Genomic DNA, 27,114 nt, shown 5'->3' with positions numbered 1-27,114 from the left:
TACATATAACTCGACAGCACGCCGCGAAGTAGGTGTTTGTGCGTATAGAATGTAATTATGGTCTATCTAGATTCATAAAGTATGCGACGGAAAGACTCGATCGCCGCATATTCTATAAAGATAGAGCCTATCTGCCGCAAATTTGTTAATTCCTGTGTCGTGGGCTCCGTTTATAGGTTCTTAGATTCATGGCTTTTTAAACCCCATTTACAAAAAATAAAACACGATCTAAAACATCCATCCTTGCAGAAACTCTGGAGAAGCATTCAAGCGTGCAAACGACATCGACGGCCAGCCAAGCAGAGACATCCGATTCCGACCAGTGTTCGATCAGAACGCAGATAACGAATTCCCAACCGAACACACCTGGAACAGACATAATCGATCCGCCACCGCTGTACGACGTTTGCGATTCCAGTGATTCTTCGAAGGCACCGGCGCGACCGAGTTTTCTCGACTTATCAGCACCCCAGGGAAAGCCTCATTTTCAGTTCTGCAGCCAAGACTCTGATGTGGAGTATCCTGGAGGCGGGCCGATTATCGGTGAGGATGAAGGGAATAACGGAACGGAGACCGATTACGAGAGAAGAACGATAAACGCGTTGTCCAGCGACGAACACGACAATGATCTACCCTCGGAACCGGCCTCGATGCCACCGGTACTCTCCTCGACGAGTAGCTCGAGTACAACCGCGTTCAGTTACAAGAATCCCGCTTATCAGAGCGCCAATCCAGCCTGTAGCGCAGGTATCGATACCATGACGAAAAACAAGGCTACCCATTCAAGTGACCAAGACATACCAGGTTATTTGATGTTTCATTTTATGATACAGCAGGTTTTCGTTATGCCATTATCATTTACATTGCCGATTTATGATTAGCCGAACATTACAGTTAGACGTCATACCGCTATACATTACATTGCCACGTGATGTGTGGTCATGTGATAGTTTGTCACATATTACATAGTTATGCATTAGATCGTCACGCGATACATAATAATTATCCGTTAAATCGTAATGCGTGATATAGTGATGTATCAGATCGTTATAAGTTGAATAATCAAATTATTAAATCGCCGCACATTGTATGATAGCGCGTTAGGTCTTCACGAGTAAAAAGATAATCAACTCATTATTCAATCGACGAAAGTTTAAGCAAAGCATACAATGCAAAATCGAACATACAATATTTAAATTAAAAAATAATACAAATTTTGACAAATATTTTTAAATAAAGACTTTTAATTTTTTATAGTCATTCCTACATAAACTTAATTATTAGTATCACATTAAATCTTGATAAACCAAATACAATAGCATCATTACTTCTTCATATTTGATTAGACAAATTTACATTTGTACACTTAAGTAATTTGGAACGTTTTTCATAAAAAAATCAGTAAATAATTAATTTTCTTACTACATAAATTGAAATTATATTAATACTAACTGTAGCAGCGGATAATACGCACGTACTTTGAAATTAAAAGTGCAGTAGAAACATGACAAAGCAAACAATAAAACATTCTTTATTTCCAGAAAAATCAGTACAAATTAAAAAAAAATCATTTTAAAGATTAAAATAAAAAACGCCTGAATTGATCACTCCGATTTCATAGGATTAGTGTTAATAATTTTCCCAACTGATAATTTGAAATTAAAATTTTAAACATCTTTTTCCTTATTACTCTTCCTTGTAATAATTTGTAAAGAATTAGATACTAATACGGATATAAGTATTTTGCAGTAATTACGTAATAAAATATAATTTTAATAACATCGTACACATTGCTTCTTTCAATCAGAAAAATTTAGATAATCAAATGTTCGTGATGTATGTAGATTCTTATAGGTATTATACGTTATATTAAATTATAGTCAAAATATAATTAATTAAATTACAATATTCACCACATGTAGACCACTGTGAATATATTGTATATAAGTAAATATAGCTGTATACGTATTGAGAAATGTAGAAGCTAACTGACAAAAATACGTCACTGGTGTATAATGAACAGTACTATCTTATCTCATATTAACACATAAGCGTACAATATCTTGTTACTAACACACCAAGCCACCTTTCTTATCCATACAATTCAACTGTGTTACTTGTTTGCGAACAATTCACTTTATAATTGTTAAATAGTTCGTTTCATAATTGTTAAATAATATCCCTGTAGTAATATAATTAAACCGTGGCATCTTTTGTTTTATATACAATTGTTCAATATCTTTCGAATATTTTTCGAATATTGTGAAACAGATTTCTGACGCGAAAGTGTAAGTGAATTGTCATTCACATTATGGATGACGTTCTACAATACATTTGTCATCTAAATTCATTTTTCAGTGATGGTACAATGTAACAATTTATAAATTCAATTAAGTAATAGTTTACACTAACAGTACAATTAGATCTATATGTACATCAAACTGAGGCTTACTACATGCTTAACTTTAACTTTATTGACTGATTTTATGAAATATGGCCTATGAGTATGACAATGCATTTAAGACGACCATTTAAATTGTTTTCATTGGCATTAAATGTCAATAAATAAAATGGCATTCGCGGTAATCTTGAAAAAATTTTTTGTCAGCACTAAACATATTTCCGTGCTGAAATTATATCCTGTCAATTATTTTATCTACTTTCTATAATAATAACAATAATTTAAATGTTCGTATATCGAATATTTAATAATTTACATATTTTGATAACACTGTCGAAAAATTTCACAATATATGTATATCGTTACAAATTTCAATAATTTACTATAACTTGTGTCTCATAAATTCGATTTTTCAGGAAAAATATTGGGAACGGATGATCCTGGTGGCAGTAAAGGTTTGTTGAAGTGGAAAGGCGTGATGTTTGCTCCAGATGATGGAATAGATAAAGCCAAAAACAAAGACGAGAAAGTCGGAAAAGACACTACCGATTCAGCTATTCCCAATACAGATCTTGAACAAGGAACTGAGGTAAAATGATATAATAAACTAGCAACAAATTAATAAAAACTAATTATTTATAGTATAATACTAAATAGTAGTAACTTGCCTCCTTGTCTTCTGATTTAATAATACCTTAGAAATTACGTTTAGAAACTTAGCCAATTATGGAGTAAAATCTTTAATTGATGTAATAAACTTTCCATACTAAAATGCATATGACATATAGATTATTTTTAAACTATTCGCTTTTTCGAAAAAATATTGTCTAAGTAACCGTTTTTACCTTTTCACATACTTACGTATTTACTATATACATATGTACAGCAGTTCTTTGGAACGACTTTGTAAAAAGGTAGCAGGTTACAATATTGATAAGATAAATAACTCTTAAAATATTCAAAATTTTTACATGGAATTTTGAGCTTAAAGTATGTAATTCATGAACTATGGAATATTCTAATTTCATATCTTAATACATTTTCACGCCCAGTATTAAAACAAATTATATAAGAACAGATAAATTATCGTACTAATGAGAAATAAAAATCACTGTGAAACTTTAGGTGTACCTCATATAGACAAACGGTTACATGCGCTATTGCTCAAAAGTTTGAAGTGTACCATAATATCGAGGAAATATGTATTTTTTTAATACGTTTTACAAACACTATACATTACTGATTTTATCAGTGATAAAATAATTTTCAGAAAAAAAATACACCGACTTCGAAATGCACTAAAAAGTATAAAATAATTTCTATTTCCTAATTAAGTAATTTCTATTTCATTGATTCATACAATTACGTCACAGATATGAATGAAACCTATTTACTCGTTAGGTAGTATATTAAATACATTTCAACCTTTTCGGAGGCGGCGCAAAATTATATTTTTTTTTTCAGTATATATATATATATATTTTATCAGTATATATCACTATTCCTACCGACACTTCACGTATACCTATTCCTACCGCGACCGGTCAAATGACCGGTCTTTAGCACAACTTATATTTTTTAATATAGGATGAAAATAATAGCCAATTTAATAATATAAAAATATAGTTTCTTTTATTTAGAAGTATATACTATGTACTTTATTCGTTTTCACCACATTTTTTGCAAATAGGCCTCTCGATTGTACATTTTCCACATACATACTTTTTACATTGCAGACCAATTTTATTGGTTTTATTATCTTTGCACTATCTAATTTGACATGTTTTACGTTTTTCTGCACTGTCATTTTCAATATCAAAAATTTCCTGATCATTTTCGGTACATTCTTCATCAATATCATTTATTTTTTCTAATAATGAATTTACACTCTTCAAACTTGACATTTGGGACATGAATATTCAACTGAAAATAAATTTTATTCAAAATAAAAACTAAAATGTATAAATGTAAATCCAAATACATAAAGAAATGAATAAAAGATAAAATGTGAAACTTACGGCGAAGTACTGATGATTTTGTCTAGTTTTTTTGGAAATGACACTTATAACACATAAAACAATACTTATAACAACATAAAATACAGGTAGAATAATAATAGAATAGAAATACAAAATAATAAAAAACTGCTGAATATACTTCTTGTGACTTTGACGTACTGATGTTCTATGTTCGCGTCGCAAGAGTTTATTGATTTCAAATTCATCAAAAAACGTTTGGGCGTCCCCTTCGGCTAAAATTTTATTTATTTTATAATCATAGTAAATGAGACAGTGTTAGAAAATCCTAAGTTCTTGACTGCGTCGAATACCAATCAGGCAAATAAATACCGCGAGACCGATAGGCGAGCGAAAGCTATATACACTTGGAAGGGCCGTAAAGCAGTACCTGGAAGGCACTTTTTGGATAATATCATGCTAAAACTGCATTATCTATCGTTTATAACGTATTTATAAGTTCGGAATTGAGCCTCTGAGAGAATACTATTACAAAAAGGTATAAATCGTTCTACCGGTCAAATGACCGGTCGTGGTAGGTAAGACAGACTACTAATTTTTCTCAAAAACTAAACAATAAAGAACGAAATAAATATTGAAAAAAGTATTATATGCATGTTTCAGGAAAAGTCATGAAGTTTAAAGGCGTTTCAATTACGCTTTATACAGGAAATTCTAATCGAAATTTTGAAAACGGTCATTTGACCGGTCGCGGTAGGAATAGTGATATATATACTGATCGAATTGAGTAACCTCCTCCTTTTTCGAAGTCGGTTAAAAAAGTTTGTGTTTATATGAGAATATGGCACAGAATCGTTTATTTAAAACGATTGAACAACTGTTCACAAATCACAGATACAAATTGTTAAACATTATATTCTTACTTTATAATTTTCGCATAAAACAGTACTTTGTATGTTAGTCGTCTTTTTCAAAAAGTGTCCGACATATAATTCTAATTCTAGTCGTAAACACATTTAAGATATTCTGCTATTTTTCGATATGAATATCGTTAAAAAAAATACATCACATTTATTAAAAAACAAAAAGTAGATTTAACTTTTGAGCGGCATTGTACATGCATATTATACTATATAGTATACGTTTATTGCATATTTAACTGATATCATTGAGACAAAATAATACATTTAGTAAAATTATAATATTATAATAAAATTATATTTAAAACATTCCTAAGATTAAATTGCGATTTTGCAAAATATTGGAAACAATATAGTCCATTTTCTATGTATGAAACAAAAATTTCGTTTCATTATTATATTCATAACAATAATTTTTATAAGAATATGTAATTTCAGATATTAGCCTTTTTTAAACAACCTAGGTCGTTAAGGATGTAATCAAAATTTAACTTTCCACCGAATCTTTATATTAATCATAAAAATGTTTTACTGGGATACTTGCTCAGAGTCTGAAGAAACGATTACTCACCGAGTAATACGATATACGGAGAGAATATTATTTTTAAATAAATGTATAATGGACAATGGTTTTATTATGTTTTCCGTATTGATTAATTCAATTATAAATTGTATACAATTGAACATATTTTATTTACCAATTTTTCAAAATGTGTACTACATAGTTACAAATAAATTGCATTATTTATTCCTCAGAATTGAAACGTAGATAAACGAATAATCGTATTTTATTTAAAACATTTCACTGTCCAATTAAACAAACTGGAAAATAAGTAATATTAAATCGTACATAAGTTAATTAATGTAGTTACTATTATTTTGAAAGGTGTTCATGGTAGAGCTGACACGTGGGTGGAACAGCCGACTAGGATTCAGTTTACAACCGGAAGGAAACCACACTGTTATATCAGTGGTCCATCCCGACAGTGTAGCAGCCAAAGACGGAAGGCTCAAACAAGGAGATGTGCTCATGATGGTAGTATTATTTTGTAACAATTTTGTATTTCATTTTAATATTTGTAATTTCCTTAAACATGTATATACACGCTGGCAGAAAAGAATGAAAATTTATCATTTAATACGTAGAAATTTGAAAGAAAAATTGATATTCTTAACATTATAATTTAATGTTGTTCATATTTTCTTAGTAAGCATTAATGTAGAATAAATTAGAAAAACAGAAAAATTCATTTTGCTAAATAACTCATTACATAATATCAATCGTTTATTTTCCAATAATAGTCTATTATATCTTTTTCTCAGTATTTTGATTTATATTTTTATGTTAAATTCGTTAAAACGTGGAAGAATATAAAATTTAAAGAAATATGCTGTTTAGTCAAATTGATAGATGTTAAACAACAAGTGTCATTTTTACTTTGCAATTTCTACATAAAAACGTTAATTCTTAAGGAGTTGTAAAAGTCATATAATTATGTTTCCAAAGAATATTCAATAAAAAGTATTTTCTCCAAATTTTAAGCAAATTTGACAAAAATTATAAGAGTTACCATGTACACTGATTTTAGATATCATATTTTTACAATGGAATTAAGTACCATAAAAACATTTAATTGAATTATTGGAATTATATTCTTAAGACTGAAAACTAATGATCTAAAATCTAAACTACAAAAAACTATAATTTAGAGTTTGGCAAATTAGGTATTCAAACAATAAAACAAATAAAAGAGACAAGAAAATATTGAGTATTACTATTGTACATGAACAATAATAATACGGGATATCACAGATATAAAGAGATTGGCAAAAATTGGTAAAATTATTATCCCTAGCCGTGTTTACCTTCATGTACTGTACTAGAGACAGCTATTCCTATTGTGTCAAACTTTCTTAAAAACTGCCCCTATAGATTATTTCCATTATTTCCATTTTCATTTCAGGTAAACGACGAAAGCGTGGAACATATGTCAACAGCTGATATAATTGATCTGTTACGTAAAATAAGAGGTTCCATAGGTATTACGGTGATGAGACGAAGCAAACGAGAAAATATAACGTGACGCTAATCACGTTAAGTATAATTGAAGAGCCTTAAAGAAGAAAGAGAAAGAACTCTCGAATTACGAAGATCAATCTCATAACGAAAATCAATACCTTGCAATTTGTTTATTAGTTTGTTAACAGATAATCTATGAGATGATTCTGCATAAATAAACATAGAAGCAAACGTGGCGCTCGAGTGCAATACACATACAACCTGTATATTAGCTTTGTAAATATCTACGAAAATTGAAGCCTTAAACATGCTGTGTTGATTTTATTACTTGTAAAAAATGCTTCGCTACTTTTCGCATCACGAGATGTAATAATTAAAATACTTAACTAAACATGTTGAAATATCAAACTGTGTTTATTGTATTTCTCTGATTCTTAAATTAAGTAGTAATGCTTAAATGTAAATTATTGGATCTAGCAGGATTTATGCTTCGAAACGATTTCTCAAAAAACTCGTTCAAAGTAATAAAACTATTATAAGAACTAGAGAAATGTAAAGGTCATTGGCGTAACTAAAATTTTCATCTAGGTTGAGCCAGGTTTTCTGCTGGTACGAATTGGCTATACTAGACATGATCAATTGACACTAAACAATAAAAAATGAATAATAAATATTTGACAATTACGGAATTACGAAATGTGGAGACACTGAATTTAGAAATGTAAAAATTTGGAAAATTGAAAATTTTCAAACGTACAAATTTGAGAACGGACATTTGGAAATATCGAAACTTAAATTTCTCAAAATATGAAAATTTATTTTTTAACTTGCACCGTTTACCATTTAGTTGCACCAATGGTAAAAAAAGGAGAAAAACACATAATTGCAATGCAGTTATATATTCAATAAATGAAAAAATATAGTTAGAATTTGTATTTTTGTGACATTCATTAAAAAATATAAAAAATTATTGAATTGATTATAAAGCTGCATAATATTTTTGTAAATCTTCGCTCTCAGTAATTGTCTTCATCCTTCGAAATATTGGAAATCGTAAAGAACTCTATACAATCTTATTGCATTAAATTTTATATACATATACATATACAGTATATTTCAGTATATTATCATTTGACATAACTAGGATATTTGTTGGGTGACCAAATGACTTTTAGAAAGAGAATTTCAGTACTTGAAAGTTTTTGAATAGTGAATTTGAAATTTGAAAATTAGAACATTTGGAAATATCGGTGTTTCTGACATGAACTATACATATAAAGTACTTCATGAAGTATCCTATGACTTTCGTCTTTCGCGTTATGTAAGAAGAATCAATCTGTATTTTCGTAGTACAAACAATGCCCATTCTCATCTCTATCTAGTTGCGTTAATGATGATATGCAAAACTATTTAATACTAATACGATATAAAAAAAATTTCATAAATATTATTCAGTCAAAATGCAATCATATATTCTAAGCCGATTAGATGAAATTTTATATTTTTGATTGCAAAGTAACAATTCTACAGTTTTTGCAAATTCGTTGAAATATGAGAAGACTTAAATTATAAGCTTTTAAACGAAATAGACGAAAATTCAATAGCCTCAATTAAACAATGCACAGCTTCGATTCCTACGAATATTAATGGAAATTCATATTCACGATTTGATGATCACTATTCAACTATGAATAAATTTAAGAAAGTGCTACAATGTGATTCGTAGCAAAATATATTGCAGAAGAAAAAATATCGCAATTTTCGTCGATGAACGTAAATAAATATGTATATCCGGTATTCTTAAAATTATTTATTGAACTCAATCATTTTAAACGTAATAAAAAAGATAGCGTGAATCAAATACGATAATCAAAGAATTAATCAAAATATCGCGGAACAAAAACTGTAATGTAACCAAAATGTTGTTTTTGTTACATCATTGAAACATCGAGCCTATTGTAAATAACTATAGAAATATTTCAATTTTAAAATATCATGTCCATAAAGTTGAAAAGTGATAAAACATAATTTAAATATTTCGAACATATCGTTGCGAATTAAATCGCATACCAACACGTGTTCTATGCATTTGTAAAACACAATGAATGTAAAACACAAATTGAAAAATACTTATATATGTGTTCATGAAATTCACGTATCATACTTTCTTTCAAATAAAACATATATACAATAGCGAAATTCTTCTATATACTTTATTTTACATCTTAAACTTATTTAATAAAAATTAAATTGAAGTATTATTTGAAAGAAAATATAATGGTGGATATACTAATCTTGGATTACTACACGTCGTTTGTTAGCGAAACAATACTGTTCATGCGTACTAATGGATGATAAGGAAAAATTATAGAACTGCAACTAAAAGCAACATTATTTTGTCTTGAACACTGCGTTAAACCAGTGGTAAGTAACAGCGATTGTTGATGACTTTCGTTATATTGCTATGAACAAGGCTATGGCATGTTGCAATATAAAATATTTCCATGCAGGGCTCAAAAATTTGCAAGTTTGAAAGTTTGAAAATTCATAAACTTCTCAATTAATAGAATTTTAAATATTTAAATTTGAAAATTTGTGATTTTGAACATTTATGAAATTTATAAAATTCAAAAATTTGAAGAATTCTATATTTCTAAATTTCTAACTTAGGAAATCTAAAAATTTAAGCACGCCCCTTTTCTGTTCCTAAACGTGAGTTTTGGAACAAGTTTCCGATTCAATCGGCGCTAGCGACACTATTGACCGCAAGAAATACAATCATCAAGTGTATCGTGTTTAAATTATGTATCGTGGAAGGAACTTAAAGCTATTAGAAATGAAAATTCTACGTAAACTCTTCGTTAGATTTAGTATTCTAAAGTATTAAAAAAATCGGTTTATGCAACTCTTACATTGTGTAATGATTGTCTTTCTTTATTTACAAAATTATTAATCAATATCAATTCAGTATTCGATATATAAAAAATTACAATTTTGTAATGCTTGTTTTTATACAACTAAACTTAAAAATATTTACAACATGCAAAACATCAATTCACCAAATTTTGTTTCACATATAAAAAATAATTAAATAATCAAAGATTACAAATGTTAAAAGTGTCATAAAATATTATTTCTATGTTTTCTATCTTCCAAGATATATTCTAAATTCTTATACGTAAGAAAAACTAAACTCGCTTGTAGAATATTTAGGAGTGTAGTAAACGTTGAGTAACTACCTCACGTGATGCCATACCATAAAGCAGTGGTTCTTAAACATTTTATGCGTAACCATTAATTCTGAAAATTTAAAATTGAAAATCTTATCGTGTAACACAAATATTTTTGAACGCAAATTTATTTTTGAATTCTGAAAATGAATTAATATAGGATAAATTGTATCAAAGGATTGAATATAAAATATATTACTATATGGTAATATAAAATAAAAACAATACATGTGTAGTAATTTGACAATAGGTGCTAAGAAATAACAAAGTTATTTATTTCATAGTTATCCATCAAATTGTGTTTACCAATAGCTTTTTACTCATTAATATATAATGTAACAGGGAATAGTTAAATGTATTTTTAGCAAGTGTGCTCCTACAAATTATACTATTTACCAAAAAAAATTAGAGAAGAAAATAAAGAAAAAAATTTTAACTTTCAGGTTTCGCAAAAAATAGTTTCAGAAACACTGCCAAATATGAATAACATATATAATGTCAAAATAATGTATGACAGTGCAATTTACAGATGTAGAATATTTCATTCCTATAAGAATGTTGAGCTTATATTTATTTGGAAGAAAGGATATATATATAGGTATAAAATAATATAGCTATAAAATACATTATAATAAATCATTATTATAAAGATTCTAATAGAATATTGAAAAAAGGAGCTATGGATACAATGTTTGATAAATGTGATAGATGTTCAATTAGAACATTAGAAGCTTTCAAAGTTCTACTGCATAATATTATATATAGAGAGTGTACATAAAATTAAATGTATAAATGATACCAAAGTATGTGAGTAATAAAATATATAACAAAGATAAATATTTTATGCGTAAAAACGTTAAACACAGCTATTCTAAGATAAATAAAGCTTATTATATTGTTAATATCTATAAAAAGGTGAGATGTAGAAGTATACGTGTTTATCATTATTTACCATTGTTGATTTTTTGCTGATTAAAACACTATAATGTATTCAATAAAATTCAATGTCTTTGATATATATAGATTTATTTTTCTTGTAACATACTTATTTATATTATAATGTACTAAATGATAAAAATGAAATTACAAAATTATACAAGGTAATACCATAGGGCCTTTGTAATAATAAAATTATTGAAGATTTATTTCCATATACTCCACTTTATAGTGCATAATCTTCCAGCTAAGATTGCAATGATATACATATAATGACATAAATCACTTTCTCTATTATAAACGTTAGCCAGGTTATTAATTAAAATAGGCCCTTCCAAAAATTTTTCAAACTTCCCATAGAGAATTCATTGCCAAATGACCTCGCACAGATCTTATGGAAAATGGCCCCCAGTTAAATTAGCTGAATTTTTTATATAATGTAGTTCATGATGTCCTGATCAAAAGTTCCAATGGGCTCAAGGTCGTAAGTTGAATAGTTTCCGAGATATGGAAGGTCAAAAGTCAATAATAGTTTCTTATTCGAAACTACCACGTTTGAGCATATCTGAGTGTAAGAAGCACTGTTGCGCACTGTCCATTTACTTGATCCCTTAAAACCCAATGGTAGTACTGTGGACCCTTAAAAAATATGACCCCTTGACCCCCCGACGCTTTAACTCCCCTTCAGGAGTCAAAATGAAAAATCGCGCAAAAGGTAAAAAATGATTCTCTTTTTCTTTCATCGTATAAACATGAAGCACCGTCGGCATTAGCATTACCCAGTGTGCACCATGAGGAGGTTGCTCGATCGGATTTTGCACACTATGTGGCCCTAAAAAGGCCCGTTTTTGTAGTTTTTTTTATTCGCCCATTAGAATTTCAACATTTATACTCTCTTGATACTCTCTATTAGCGGCATCTCTGGTCGTATTTAAAAGACTGCCATCCGGATATTTAACATACCTTTGATGCCGAGCAACACCGTTACTCCTACTCTAATGGAATTGTTGACAAAACACAGAAAATGCACCGCGAAGCCAGCATCGCCGCAACGCTATCACCAACTGCCGAATTCTATTGTTATGTTTGCTATCCTACAGTACTTTATTTAAGTGGCATCTTCTACGGTCTTTTCACTTGTCCTATTAGTTTTGAAGAAAGTAATGGCTCCGAAAAGTAGATGTGTAACGTCCCTGGGGAAACCTTTTTTCTTTCTACCGGCATCATCGCGACAACCTTCTATCCATCGATTAGAATAGTCAATTATCGACCGTAGTTGCCAATTATCGACAGTACATTAGGTATCTATTACCATATCTATCAAATTCGACAGTCGGTAATCATAATATATATATATTATCATTTACATTAATTATTATCTTATAATGTTGATTTAGAGTAGGTAATATTTTTCGCGAAAACAACTGAACATTAAGTTTGAATCATTAAAACAAAATTATGTATTATTTTATTTTATTTTCTAATAAATAGTTTGTACGAGAAATTTCCGTTACGCTATGATGTGCCTACGTGCCGCGATACTCGCCCGAAATCCTTGAGATCAGCGCTAATCCTAGAAAAGGATAGCGATACTATTTCTATTTTCGGCATTTTTTGACATTAAATTAATTAATTAATTAAATCAATTTATATACGTAAAATCAACCAGTGCTAAACTACTCATGGCCGGAACCAAAATTATTTCCTTAAACTAGAAAGCTGTAAATCGAAGTAGACTCGCCTCTGATAGAAAAGGACAGAAAATGTATTTTTCGTTAAAACACCATTAGAGTACCATTTTAGTATCGAAACGATAGCCATTAATTGAAGAGCGACATTTAAAATATAACTAAACCGTTCGATTTTATAATTAATGTATAATAACGAAGTTATATGAAAATTTAGATATTCTGACGTCACAGAAATTCCAGGAATTCGGCGAACCTGCGAGTATAAAAGGGCGAGCGAAACCCATCTAAGCAGCAGAACAATTTTCGAAGTCGAACGCGATAGAAGTCTCCTTGATTAATATAACTGGAACAATTTTCGCTGTCAAAGAGCCAAAAAGATTCTTAATACTTGACTGGTCAAGTATTGAGGAAGCTTATTAACTTTAGACAAATTTTGGAAGTTGAATTAGTGAAAGAATATTGTTCTGTCTCTAGCGTACATTTCCGTAGTCGACTACACCGCGTTAGATAGTAGATAAATCTGTCTAATTTTGCGAAAACGTATCTTAATACGTTTAGAGAATCTCACTTAGGTCGAATTCCTCGCGGCGGTAGACTATAAAAGCGCTAACATTACTAATTTTGTAAAATTTCATTTATATTAAGTTAGAAACCGAATCACACTTAGGTAGGATTCATTATAAATTATAAGCGTGTTAATCAAGTAAAGTCTTGTCACTGCGATAACTTCGAACACGAAAATCGAATATATATATAAGGAATATCAAATTTAGTTAATATTACAAATGCGAAGTTAAATTAGATACGGTCCAATATAAAGTACTGACCAGCGAGTCTCATATCATTAAATTCATAATTATCTGTTACATATTGTTTAATTTATCAATTTCTATTATTTCTTATTATTATTATTATTTCAAGATCTATTTAGTTCTTTGTACTAATCAATCATTTATAATTTATATATATATATATTTCTTTATTTGTTGTTATTGTCAATTGTTAGTTTCATTTTCTTATCGTTTATTGAATAAATCTAATTGTTGAAAGATTTTGACCTGTGGATTTCACTCCTTAACCGCACACCACACGAATCCCACAATCTTCATTTGTAAAATCGAGTCGTTTAGGGGTAAAAGCCGCTCTTTACCTTTTAGCGCTTGTAATAAACTGAACTTAGGTCTCAGGGTTGTTACAGATGTTTTGTTTGTAATCTTTTGGGAAACGTAAGGCAAATGCCTCGAATAGGCGATGATGAAGCTAGACAACAGATTGCAATATCGCGCCGTGACTCTATGAACTTACCGAATATAGACATTCAAAATGGCACTCGCATTTATTTTAATTGCAACCAGTCTCTTACAAATGAACTTGGAATAATTAGAAATAACCCAACCTGTTTACGATTGAATATTGTAAAACAGAAGCATAATCGTGCCTGCATCTTTTGTGAAGTAGTGGATAATACAGTTCGTATATCTATGGAAAATAGGGTCCATATCTTTATTAAAGGAAATATTTATGTTCCTGATAGTGCTCGTTGTTGTGCTCATCATCTCAATCATGATGGCCGCATTATTTTGGATATCATACCAGGATTGACTTTCGTCAATCGACCTTATGTTATTCCAGGCCCTGAGTTACAAGTTTTTCTCGAACAACTTCGCAAAGAAGCAAACCATCAGAGGAGATTAGAAGATCTCGATAATCTTGACGATGAAGAATTCTCGTGCTTATTTTCTTTGAATAAAGAACAGTTTCAAGATCTCCACATGTTCTGTGATCCTGTTCCAGATCCATATGTTAGAAACATTTCGAAGAAAGATTTAATGACATTCTTATGCAAGTTAAGACAAGGGTTATCCGATGAATTTTTAAGGGTAATTTTCAATTATCCAAGCAGATAAACTATTAGTATGGCGATAAGTAATGTCAGAAAATCATTGGAAGGAAGATTTGTTCTTGGAAACATTGGCGTTAAGGCTGTTAGTAGAGAGAAGTTTATAAATTGCCATACAACACCCTTTGCAAATGAACTATTTAATAACGAACCTAACATTCCGAAAGGCATTGTTATATGTGATGCGACCTATGCTTACATTCACAAGAGTAGCAACTTTCGTGTCTTGAGACAATCTTATTCCCTTCACAAAGGAAGACATTTATTAAAGCCGACCATCATTTTGGCACCAGATGGATATATTTTATCCATGTTGGGTCCGTATTTCTCAGATTCATATAACAATGGTGCCTCAATACTCGTTAATGAATTCGAAAGAGATGCTCAAGATCTAGATAACTGGTTCCAGACTGGCGATATTTTTCTCATCGATAGAGGATATTGAGATTGTACACCTTTTTGAACGCGCTTAGGAATTGCTTATAAAATGCCTGCTTTTTTAGAAAGAGGTCAACGACAGTTACCTACTCTAGAAGTAAATGATACTCGGATTGTTACAAAAGTAAGGTGGATTGTTGAATCCAGAAACGGACATTTTAAAGCAATCTTTAAAATCTTGGCTCAAACGTTTAACGTGCAGAATGCTAAACATATTGGAGATTACTATAGAATATGTGGTGCTATCATATAGCAATAATAGGTATCCTTCTATCAATATGCAAAGTGCAACGATTGAATTAGCCAAAAATATGCTTCGACGAAGGAACGACGTCAATGTTGTTCAGGCACGAGTGGAGGTAGACAATCTGTTATACCGAAACGCTCAGTGGTAGAGACTACATGATCAAGTGCGCAGATTTCCTCAACTGGATATTGATTACTTGCGCGATTTGACTATTGGTGTATATCAGGTCAATCTCGCACCTCCTTATATTCAAGATAAGCTGCAAAGGGACGATGAAGAATTACAGATTGACACTGCATTGGTAGATAACAACCTTATAAGACTCAGAATTTATTCATGATTTCGGAATCGTATGAAACATCAAGTCTTTATTTCTTACATTCCGGAAAATGAACTGGAGCTAGAAGACGACATAATAAATGGTTACTACTGCACCTGTCAATCCGATGCCAGAACATTAGGTACATGCGCACATGTTGCAAGTGTTTTATGGTATTTAGGATTTGCTCGTCACCAAAGGCATGTTAAATATCCGGATGGCAGTCTTTTAAATACAGCAGAGATGCCGCTAATAGAGAGTATCAAGAGAGTATAAATGTTGAAATTCTAATGGACGAATAGAAAAAACTACAAAAATGGGCCTTTTTAGGGCCACATAGTGTGCAAAATCCGATCGAGCAACCTCCTCATGGTGCACACTGGGTAATGCTAATGCCGACGGTGCTTCATGTTTATACGATGAAAGAAAAAGAGAATCATTTTTTACCTTTTGCGCGATTTTTTATTTTGACTCCTGAAGGGGAGTTAAAGCGTCAAGGGGTCATATTTTTTAAGGGTCCACAGTACTACCATTGGGTTTTAAGGGATCAAGTAAATGGACAGTGCGCAACAGTGCTTCTTACACTCAGATATGCTCAAACGTGGTAGTTTCGAATAAGAAACTATTATTGACTTTTGACCTTCCATATCTCGGAAACTATTCAACTTACGACCTTGAGCCCATTGGAACTTTTGATCAGGACATCATGAACTACATCATATAAAAAATTTAGCTAATTTAACCGGGGGCCATTTTCCATAAGATCTGTGCGGGGTCCTTTGTCCCCAAAAGAACCTTCAGATTTAATAGTCTCGGAGATCTCGCTAAAATCCTAAGGTCGTTCTTAAGTTTTTGTACTAAACTTTCTATTACTTTAAATGGATGTCAGGTTTATTATTTCATACAAAATACTAGTATATATTTATAATTGAATATTTTTTCCTCTCTGATGCATTAAAATAAAATCTAACCTTTTCCTTCTATGATAGAGATAAAAATATTTCTTCCCCCAAGGAAGGCAAGATTCCCTTTCTGCCCCTTTGTCAGCATCCTACTAAACATACATACTCAGCAGGAAATATTCTTCTATGCAATGTTTGAGACCAACTTTAGTAACGTTTTATATAAATCAGTTCCACCTTTACCTATGACGTGTAAAAGTTGCGCATTTTCCAAAAAAAAGTTTTCTATTTTCTGAACATAATTGCTTTCAAACAGCATTTAAAGTACAGCTGTCAAAATTTATAAAAATAAGGATAGTACAATACGTTTAGTTTATTACATTAATTACATTATAATAACATGTCCTCCATTATTACTATATAAGATACATATTGCAAGTATATTGATTAAAAACAAACTAGAGAAAAAACATCATGAAAGCAATTAAGTATACTATACTAAAACGATAATTTATAAATAAATTAAGGTATAAATATATTAAATCCTCCAAGATAAACAGGTAAAAGCAATTATCCTTAAACCTAACAACTTTTTTATAGATTATGTCCCGTTCATTTCTCCTTGTTAGATGACTTTTTAATTTTTTTCTTCTTACTTGAAACAGTATGGTGATCGTTTTGTATTACATCGCAATTTCTTTTTGAGCACAAACGCTTTCCACTACATTCAGAAAGTGCACTAATATTTTGTTTTTCTGAGTTAAATGTATTAGTCAAGCTCTTATTTAAAAGTCCACGCGTAGATCGTCTTTTCCCTGCAAATCGATTTGACATTTCATTATTTTGAAAACAATTATATTTTATATGGAAATAGATATTTAATATTTTATTAACGATATAAAATAGTGTTAAAATTTTAATAAAATAAAATTAAATACCGTAATTAAATTTACTATCAGTGCTGTCGTTACTTGATAAATCAGGCTGAATTTCTTGTAAATTAAGTATTGATTTGTCATCTTCTACCTCCTCTTGATGTATAATATTTTTAAAATTGTCTCTCATATTAGAAATAACAGAATCTGCTTGTTTTATATTATCATTCATAGGCAAATTTTTCTTTCTTTGTAATAGCTTCTTGTAGCTTGAAGTGTTAGAATTTTTAGAATCAGTCTTTGACATGAGTTTGGAAAATGAAGTTTCCATTGCTGAATGTATTTCTTCGCTAGGCGCCGAAACATTGTTACATACATTCGAAAGAAAACTAGTTTTTATAGACAAATAACTACATTCACTATTACCAATACATTCCTCAGAATTTAACTCAGATTGATTATGTGAGACATTGTTGTTACCACTGTCGGGAGATAACTCATCATTAAGAAATTTTTTTAGATCAGTATTTGAATACACTTGCAAGGGGCAGGAAGTATCTGAATCAGAATCTTGAATGTATACGGCAGAACCTAAAGACTGAAAATCATTTTTTTCAGTATTAACCATTGAATCATCTAAATCTTCAGCCACTGCTTGCCGCGAAATATTTTCATTATTATCTGGATATTCACGCAATAAACTGCGCCTTGCTGACAATTTTTTCGGGGACTCAGTATTCTTAATTTTCTTAATTAAATTTTCAAAACTATTTTTGTGTGCTTCCACTAATAAAAAAAAATTAACATTATATATTTTATTGTGGGCAAATAAAATAATTAAAGACAATTTTAAACTTACAATACTTTTTTCTTTCATCCTCTATAATACTTTGTTCTGTATTTCGATTAATTTGTAATTTCTGAAAAAGTAAATAATTGTAAAAAGTGAAATGAAAGATCTAATCTCATGAAATTTGAGATAATTACAGTTTTGAATATTTACATTTAAAAACAATGAGGTTTTATTAATTTTTTTTTCCAGGTTTTCCTCATCTTCACATTGTTTAACCAACTCTAAGACTGATCTAGGATTTGGTTTATCACATTCTGCATTATAAAGAACAATGTATCTTTGTAATCGAGCTTCCATAGCTCTTCGATCCCCTTGAGTTGATAGGCTAAATTCTTTCAATTTTTTCCTTATCATAGCATCTTTCATTAGATTAAATACTAACTTTGGCAGTGGTTCACGTTTAGATTCTATTCTATGAAAATAAATATATATTATGCTTTTAATAATTATCAATAAAATATTAACTTAAACAGAAGAATATAACATCCTAATATTAAATATACTTGCATAATTTAAAGATAATATCAGTAATATTTTTCTTACATCTGTGGTTTCTCTTTTATTGCTTCCCTTTTCAAACAATCATCAAGATGTCTGTTTATGTTTACTTCTGAAACAGTAACTTTACATACAGGACATATAACAACTTTGGTTTCTTCCATATTTGTTACATTTGTACGATTATAATTTTTTGGTGTAAACATTAAAGGTATTCTAGGTTTTCCACTGGTACTAGGACCAGATGTATTTCTTTCCGCACATAGAGAAGGTGAGGTAACAATTCTGGATTTAGTATTATTATAATTAGAATTATTCTCTTGATCATTCATATGTACATTTTTATACTGTCGCATTACTTTTGGTGTATTTAAAACATTTTCGGCTTCACTATCACGCATAAACATTATTTGACTTCGTACACATATTTTTAATTTGTCTTTGATTTTTAAAAATTGTGTTATAATTTCATCCAATACTTTATTTTTTCTTAAGTCTTTTTCAAAAGTTTCCGTAAAACAAGCAGGACATTGAGTTTTATAATGTAAATATTTTCTAATACACAAAGAGCAATCTAAAATTTGAAGAAAACAATAATTAAATAAAGCTGGTTATGTTCACATTAAAGTATAAAAATACAATTTTTCCTTACAATTATGAGAACATGATGTTATAACAGAAGTATCCATATATTCATAACATATCCCACAAGTTAGTAGATTATCTATATACTTTAAAAAATAATAATGTATTTTTCATATACATTATAATGAAAATAATTAACAATAAAAAATAAACAGTATTCCACATAAAACATTAAATAGTTACCTTCAATTCAATATAGTCTTGAGGCCACATTATACAAAATATAAGATACACAGATATTCATATAAATATGTTTACATACACAAAATTTGTGGTTATGTTAACTCAGTATTTTCTAATTATCATAATTAATAATTATTACGTAGAAAAAATGCATGAAAAAACATGCGCATATAGATCTTCATAATAGAGATAAATATAGATTTTGAAAACTCTAAAACAGAAAATTCGACTAAAATGAGTTTAACGTCAAATACTCATGATTTAAAATTTAAAGCATTGAATACATTATATCTATAACACAGAGTACAGAGTAAACCAGAGGCGACACTCTCTGTCCGCATCTTTGATCTTTTAAATTGGTCACACAGACTACGTTTCCATCGAGGGTCCAAATCGGGTCAGAGTCGGGTTAGAGTCGGGTTGGGGTGAGCGCTTTTACGGTGGAAACACCAAAGGTTTAGTTGAACTCTACCCTACAAAATTTTAGGGTAGCGTTCAATTGGGTTCGATGGAAACGACAAGAGTCGAGTTCGTGTTGCCAACATAACAAATCCAAATTGCATTGTGTATCACGTGTTGTATTAATCGGTGTAGAAGAGGTTATTATTACTTTTTGTCGGTGATCTTGTAATCTGAGAAATAATTTTTGTATGTTATTATGATATTGTAAAATTAATATTGCTCTCCTTTACATGTCAGAATATGGTAGTTGACTTTGTGCAGTTGGTAATGTTCAACCCTGCCGCAACTCCAACCCGCGACTCAAATCCGACTCTGACCCGATTTGGACCCTCGATGGAAACGTAGTCGATGGAAACGTAGTCACAGGGCGCAATGAGCCAGTCTGTGGCCAAAAAGCGCCATCTTCAAACATGAAGAAAATAAAAACCTAAACCTAAACCTAAATTGGTCACACAAACGAGCTGAAAATTTAATTCAAACAAATCTATTTTCATATCAGCCTCTAATAATTTGGAATATATTTTTAATAAATTTTCCCTATATTACTAATATTGTTTTTTGAGGTATTTTTATCAATTTTACTACATTGAAAACTTGAGAAAGATAAAAATATACCAAAATGATTGCTTTACTAAATATATTTGAAGAATATGTATTATGGAAATGATTATTATAAATAACTTATAAGAAAATGAAAAACTATACATCACATAAAATTACAGATGTTACGGAGATATGACAAAATATTTATTATAAATAAATTACTGGTGAATATGCAGGTTTAAATTATTTTTTTTCGACTACCATACTTCTACAATATACACATGTGTACCCCCGATTCTTTTGATTTGGAAAATCAAATCAAAATTGGTTGTGTCCTCTATCTCTCTCTAGGAGGTAGGTTTCCTTGTCTAGTGTCGCCTCTTGTTATATGTATCAACTCTTTGGTTTACTCTGCGTCCACTGTTTAATACCACAAATTACGCTGCAAATCATAAAAAGTTCTTACGAATATTCAAATACGGTTCCCAAATATAAAAGTGTTGTACTTTATTTAAAAAATATTTTATGTATGAATCTTAACATACAGGTGTAGACAAAATTGATATATATTTCATATAAATATTGAATTGTATAACCGGATATCATTAAAACATCTTACGTAATTTTCGTGCTTTTGTATAACAAACGGAAAAGTGACATAAACTTACGTGTTAATATAATTTATATTTTTGTAATGGCTATAATTCGGTTAGTATGCATATTAAAATCTAAAAATTGTACTGTTATATTATTTACATGTTATGATGAATATAAAATATAAATTTGAGGTTATATTTTTAGGTTTGCCGTAAGAGCCAGTATTGTAGGTGGTATAGTATATTATTCATATACGGAAGGTTTGTGGTCAAGATCAGAAGAAACTGCCAAGTTGTATGAAAAAATATATGTCAATGTTGCTCCATATGTTAAGGAAAATATACCTAACGAAGTAACACAGCAGGTAATATTATCTTCAACATCTTTTATGTTTAATCACATAAACATGATCTAAAGTGATGATTACCTTGAGGTCATTTCACGCCAAATCAATCACTTTTGGAAGTCACCATCTCTGATTTTGTTTTAATCGAAGTATGTTATAGTCCATGTGAAATTAGGGGGGGGGGTTTAAGTCATCATTTTGCTGGTTTCGAATTTGTTAAGGAATGATAAGCCTTCAAAGTTTGCAATTTTTGCCCATTTTGGCAAAAATAGGGTTCACTTAGGAATTTTTTTCTCAGAAACTACTCCACTGATTTAGTTAAGTTTTTTTGTTTTATTCATGAAGGATTGGGCTATTTTAAAATATTTTTTTTAACTTTGTCAATTTGTTATAAAATGTCGGAAAATTTAAACAAATTCTTTTTTTGCGTTTTTCTCAATGAGGGGCATAAAGTGCTCAAATTTAAAAAAAATATGGTCATATTCTTTGAAGCTTACCCTTTAAAATGAGCCCTTAAGTACGATGGAGCCTTGAAAATTGATGTCTCCACAAACTGGAAAAGGATGTGGGGTACCCTTGTTTCAGGTAGATGAGTCGTGTGCTCCGCTATTGTGATTGGTTATTTTATATCCCTGTTCATGTCTAGAAATGTATATTAGTACTCACTCTTGGCCATTGATACATTTATAGTTATGTTAGATTTAATCCTAAAGTGATGTAAGTGTGAACTATTTATTTGGTCATCGGTTTGAAAATAATACAATCGTAAAAGTCATTAGGTTCTAGAAAACATGTCTGATAGGACAGCTATGCAATATAGAAGCAAAAAGAGTTTTATTAATTCAACTAATCATTTAAGTGATTTCTGTGTTTTTGCAAAATGGTATTCTTGTACAACAACTCATGATAGGGGGCCCATGCTATGGAATTGAAGGGAGTATTAAAAGTCTTGCTAGCTTGCAAAGACTGTTAGTAATTTAATTTCTCACTTCTAAAGATTTATTTGAATGGACAGCATCATCTTATTTGAACATAACATTTAATTATGTAACACAAAATGAATATATTAAATATACCGATTATTTATAAGTTCGTTTGGCAACAGTATTATCAATAATTGGGTCTAAAAGTTTTCACAGCTTTGAATCATTATCAAATAAAGAAAATAAGGTAGAACTTGCTCGTATGATAATGATGACTCTGTGCTTACAATTAGCATATGAACTAGTTGTCATTATATTTTTTCATACCACACACAATGCTTTCCACACTTTTGATTACAACCCACCACTTTTTTGCAGATTCTATCAACTGATGATGCCTTTTTTGTAGAATATAAACAATAAATTTAGGAACTGTTATCTATAAATGAAGTTATGATTAAAAAATGTGTGATTCGCCTAAAGTAAGTACTAATATGCTTTGCTAGGTATGAACAGAGTCATTTAGTCGTATAGGAAGTCTTATCGTGTCGTTTTGAGACCAGTGGTATAGAAAAACCGATCACAATAGCAGGGCACACGACTCGCTTACCTAAAACGGGGGTACCTCGCGTACTTTTCCAACTCATTAACGTAGAGACGTCAATTTTCGAGGCTCCATCGTTCTGAAGGGCTCATTTTAAAGGGGAAGCTTCAAAGAATATGACCATATTTTTTTTAAATTTTAACCCTTTACGCCCCTCATTGAGAAATGAGGAAACACGCGTAGGAAACACGTGTTATTAGAATTCAAATATACACACAGATACTCACTCACAAACACACACAAAAAAATGGCTCTTTTCAGAGCCATATGATGTGCAAAATCCGTTCAGTAACTTTTTCGAGGTGCACATCGGATAATGCTAATGCCGGCTGTATACGAGGTGTGACCCAAAAGAAACGAGACTCGGTGTGTATCTTGAAAAAACAATGGAATTGGCAGCAATTGTTTTTGTGGCATCATCCCACATACCTCCTCTATCCATGTTGCAAATTTCGATTGAATCGGTCATACTATTTGGAAGTATTGTGTTATTTAGTGAATACGTGCAACTGCATTCTGCCGGAAAACCGAACAGCGAATAAACATCAAGTTTCTTGTAAAATTTATTGAAATCTGTTGTAATCTGTTGTAACATGTGATGAGACATGGAATTTTACCTATGACCCACAAAGTAAGCGCCAGTCGATGCAATGGAAATCTTCAGGATCCCAAAACCCAAAAAAGCACGCATGTCAAAATCAAAATTCGACATTAATGGAATTGTAATGATTGAGTAGTTTCCCAGTGATCAGACTGTTAACCAACACTATTGCATTGAAGTACTAAAAAGATTTAATGAAAAAATTAGGAAAAAAGGCCACAGTTGTGGAGCGATGGATGGCTGTTGTACCAGGACGATGCACCCGCTCATACGGCACTGTCTGTCAAGCAATTTCTGACCAGCAAAAATATTACTGTGATGGGGCATCCTCCTTATTCACCTGATTTGGATCCATGCGACTTTTTTTTATTTCCTAAAGTTATATTTTGCTTCAAAGGAATCCATTTCACCTCAGTTGAAGAGGTTCAGGCAAAAACGGAGAATCTCCCGAAAGAATTTCCAAAAACCTCGTTCCAGAATTGTTACCAGAATGCTGAAGGGGACTACTTTGAAGGTGATTATGTCACAGAGAACTGATTCTATAGGTACAATGATTTATTGGACCAGTCTCGTTACTTTTGGGTCACACCTCGTATGTCATAAATGCAAGGGTTTCTTTAAAGTGCTGTATCTTTGCGAAAAAAAAATAGTAGTGGTTTTTAACATACTGGAAATTAAAGATAAAGGTTTGTACTTTATACTCCTGTAAACGGTATCACCAAAAAAAATTGTGGCAAATCCATTAATTTCGTCAAACTTTGTAATTTTCAATATAGCAAACATGACCTCACATTTACGGTGTTATTGTGGTAGGGATGCATCAAATCCAAAATCGGACTACAGGGTCTTAAAGTAGAGATCTCAAGCTTTAATTTAAAAAAAAGAGTATAACTTTGCGATGATTTTTCACGGAGTTATCGTTAGTTAAATTTGACCAATTTTTGCCTAAAATTTTTCTATCCCATATTTCTTTTGAGCAGTGTATGTACAGCAGTTCTTTGGAACGACTTTGTAAAAAGGTAGCAGGTTACAATATTGATAAGATAAATAACTCTTAAAATATTCAAAATTTTTACATGGAATTTTGAGCTTAAAGTATGTAATTCATGAACTATGGAATATTCTAATTTCATATCTTAATACATTTTCACGCCCAGTATTAAAACAAATTATATAAGAACAGATAAATTATCGTACTAATGAGAAATAAAAATCACTGTGAAACTTTAGGTGTACCTCATATAGACAAACGGTTACATGCGCTATTGCTCAAAAGTTTGAAGTGTACCATAATATCGAGGAAATATGTATTTTTTTAATACGTTTTACAAACACTATACATTACTGATTTTATCAGTGATAAAATAATTTTCAGAAAAAAAATACACCGACTTCGAAATGCACTAAAAAGTATAAAATAATTTCTATTTCCTAATGAAGTAATTTCTATTTCATTGATTCATACAATTACGTCACAGATATGAATGAAACCTATTTACTCGTTAGGTAGTATATTAAATACATTTCAACCTTTTCGGAGGCGGCGCAAAATTATATTTTTTTTTCAGTATATATATATATATATATATATATATATATATATATACAGTATATATATATATATATACAGGGTGTCCCGCAATTATATATATATATATATATATATTCACAAATCACAGATACAAATTGTTAAACATTATATTCTTACTTTATAATTTTCGCATAAAACAGTACTTTGTATGTTAGTCGTCTTTTTCAAAAAGTGTCCGACATATAATTCTAATTCTAGTCGTAAACACATTTAAGATATTCTGCTATTTTTCGATATGAATATCGTTAAAAAAAATACATCACATTTATTAAAAAACAAAAAGTAGATTTAACTTTTGAGCGGCATTGTACATGCATATTATACTATATAGTATACGTTTATTGCATATTTAACTGATATCATTGAGACAAAATAATACATTTAGTAAAATTATAATATTATAATAAAATTATATTTAAAACATTTTTTTAAAATCTGAAATAAATTATAATAAAACATTCCTAAGATTAAATTGCGATTTTGCAAAATATTGGAAACAATATAGTCCATTTTCTATGTATGAAACAAAAATTTCGTTTCATTATTATATTCATAACAATAATTTTTATAAGAATATATAATTTCAGATATTAGCCTTTTTTTAACAACCTAGGTCGTTAAGGATGTAATCAAAATTTAACTTTCCACCGAATCTTTATATTAATCATAAAAATGTTTTACTGGGATACTTGCTCAGAGTCTGAAGAAACGATTACTCACCGAGTAATACGATATACGGAGAGAATATTATTTTTAAATAAATGTATAATGGACAATGGTTTTATTATGTTTTCCGTATTGATTAATTCAATTATAAATTGTATACAATTGAACATATTTTATTTACCAATTTTTCAAAATGTGTACTACATAGTTACAAATAAATTGCATTATTTATTCCTCAGAATTGAAACGTAGATAAACGAATAATCGTATTTTATTTAAAACATTTCACTGTCCAATTAAACAAACTGGAAAATAAATGTAGGATTAGTATTTTTTAGAACTAAGCCTTTATTAAAGTGCACGACGAAACAATAGTGAAAAGTACACGAAAATTTATAAATACACACACACACGCACGAGATACAAAAGTACAAAAGTCCAAAAACCGTAATTTGTAAACCGTAAGCCGTAAATCGTAACCGTAATCGTGATCGTAATCGTACTTGCACGCTCGCTCGTCCGCGGACACACCCTTATATTAACGCGGTGACCGAATATTCTCGATTTCGGCGTTCGAACGATTCGCGAATCTTCGGTTGTTCGAAGCCTCGCGACCGTTTTTCAACGTTCGACGCGTTTCTCATTCTCTCTCTCTCTCTCACACTCGCACTCATAAACGCACGCATAGACGGGACGACACGCTCGAAGGGCTGTTCTCGAACTTTCACGCACTTTCGCAGTATGATC

At 30.4% G+C, this 27,114-nt stretch overlaps 3 protein-coding genes across 9 annotated transcripts in view; 2 read left to right on the top strand and 1 right to left on the bottom strand.

Moving 5' to 3' along the window:
* LOC100877819 (uncharacterized) overlaps nt 1-7,725 on the top strand; it is a 688,459-nt gene extending 680,734 nt beyond the window's left edge. Inside the window, exons 10-13 of one of the 2 annotated variants that reach the window (XM_076533686.1) lie at nt 250-747; nt 2,818-2,990; nt 6,184-6,333; nt 7,262-7,725. In XM_076533686.1, coding sequence (XP_076389801.1) covers nt 250-747; nt 2,818-2,990; nt 6,184-6,333; nt 7,262-7,381 — 941 coding nt within the window. In that variant the 3' untranslated portion in view covers nt 7,382-7,725. Of the gene's footprint in view, nt 1-249; nt 805-2,817; nt 2,991-6,183; nt 6,334-7,261 lie in introns of both variants that reach the window. The other variant, XM_076533685.1, reaches the window with a different exon arrangement.
* Nucleotides 7,726-17,335: 9,610 nt separating this feature from the next.
* On the bottom strand, nt 17,336-20,886 carry LOC100877708 (E3 ubiquitin-protein ligase RAD18). Of its 2 annotated transcripts, XM_076533687.1 has the most exons (8): nt 20,319-20,886; nt 20,035-20,245; nt 19,859-19,937; nt 19,252-19,780; nt 18,859-19,120; nt 18,715-18,775; nt 17,919-18,641; nt 17,336-17,795 (listed from the first exon to the last, which is right to left on the bottom strand). In XM_076533687.1, the coding sequence occupies exons 2-8, from the start codon at nt 20,062-20,064 to the stop codon at nt 17,593-17,595; spliced, it is 1,887 nt and encodes a 628-aa protein (XP_076389802.1). In that variant the 5' UTR covers nt 20,065-20,245; nt 20,319-20,886; the 3' UTR covers nt 17,336-17,592. The 2 variants fall into 2 exon arrangements, with proteins under 2 accessions (XP_076389802.1, XP_003707819.2); XM_003707771.3 differs by having other exon boundaries at nt 20,035-20,886.
* Nucleotides 20,887-21,405: 519 nt separating this feature from the next.
* The window catches only part of LOC143264822 (MICOS complex subunit MIC13 homolog QIL1), a 153,966-nt gene continuing 148,257 nt past the window's right edge, over nt 21,406-27,114 (top strand). The window contains exons 1-3 of one of the 5 annotated variants that reach the window (XM_076533693.1): nt 21,411-21,747; nt 21,841-22,000; nt 23,284-23,833. In XM_076533693.1, the coding sequence (XP_076389808.1) occupies nt 21,734-21,747; nt 21,841-22,000; nt 23,284-23,328 (219 nt within the window). In that variant the 5' untranslated portion in view covers nt 21,411-21,733 and the 3' untranslated portion in view covers nt 23,329-23,833. Of the gene's footprint in view, nt 21,748-21,840; nt 22,001-23,283; nt 24,232-24,317; nt 24,625-26,288; nt 26,599-27,114 lie in introns of those variants that run through there. The other 4 variants (XM_076533694.1, XM_076533690.1, XM_076533692.1 and 1 more) reach the window with 4 other exon arrangements.

The sequence above is a fragment of the Megachile rotundata genome, chromosome 7 (assembly GCF_050947335.1).
Source record: "Megachile rotundata isolate GNS110a chromosome 7, iyMegRotu1, whole genome shotgun sequence".
NCBI lineage: Eukaryota > Metazoa > Arthropoda > Insecta > Hymenoptera > Megachilidae > Megachile > Megachile rotundata.
Note: the sequence above shows the minus strand (reverse complement) of the source record. Positions and strands in the feature narration are given on the sequence as shown.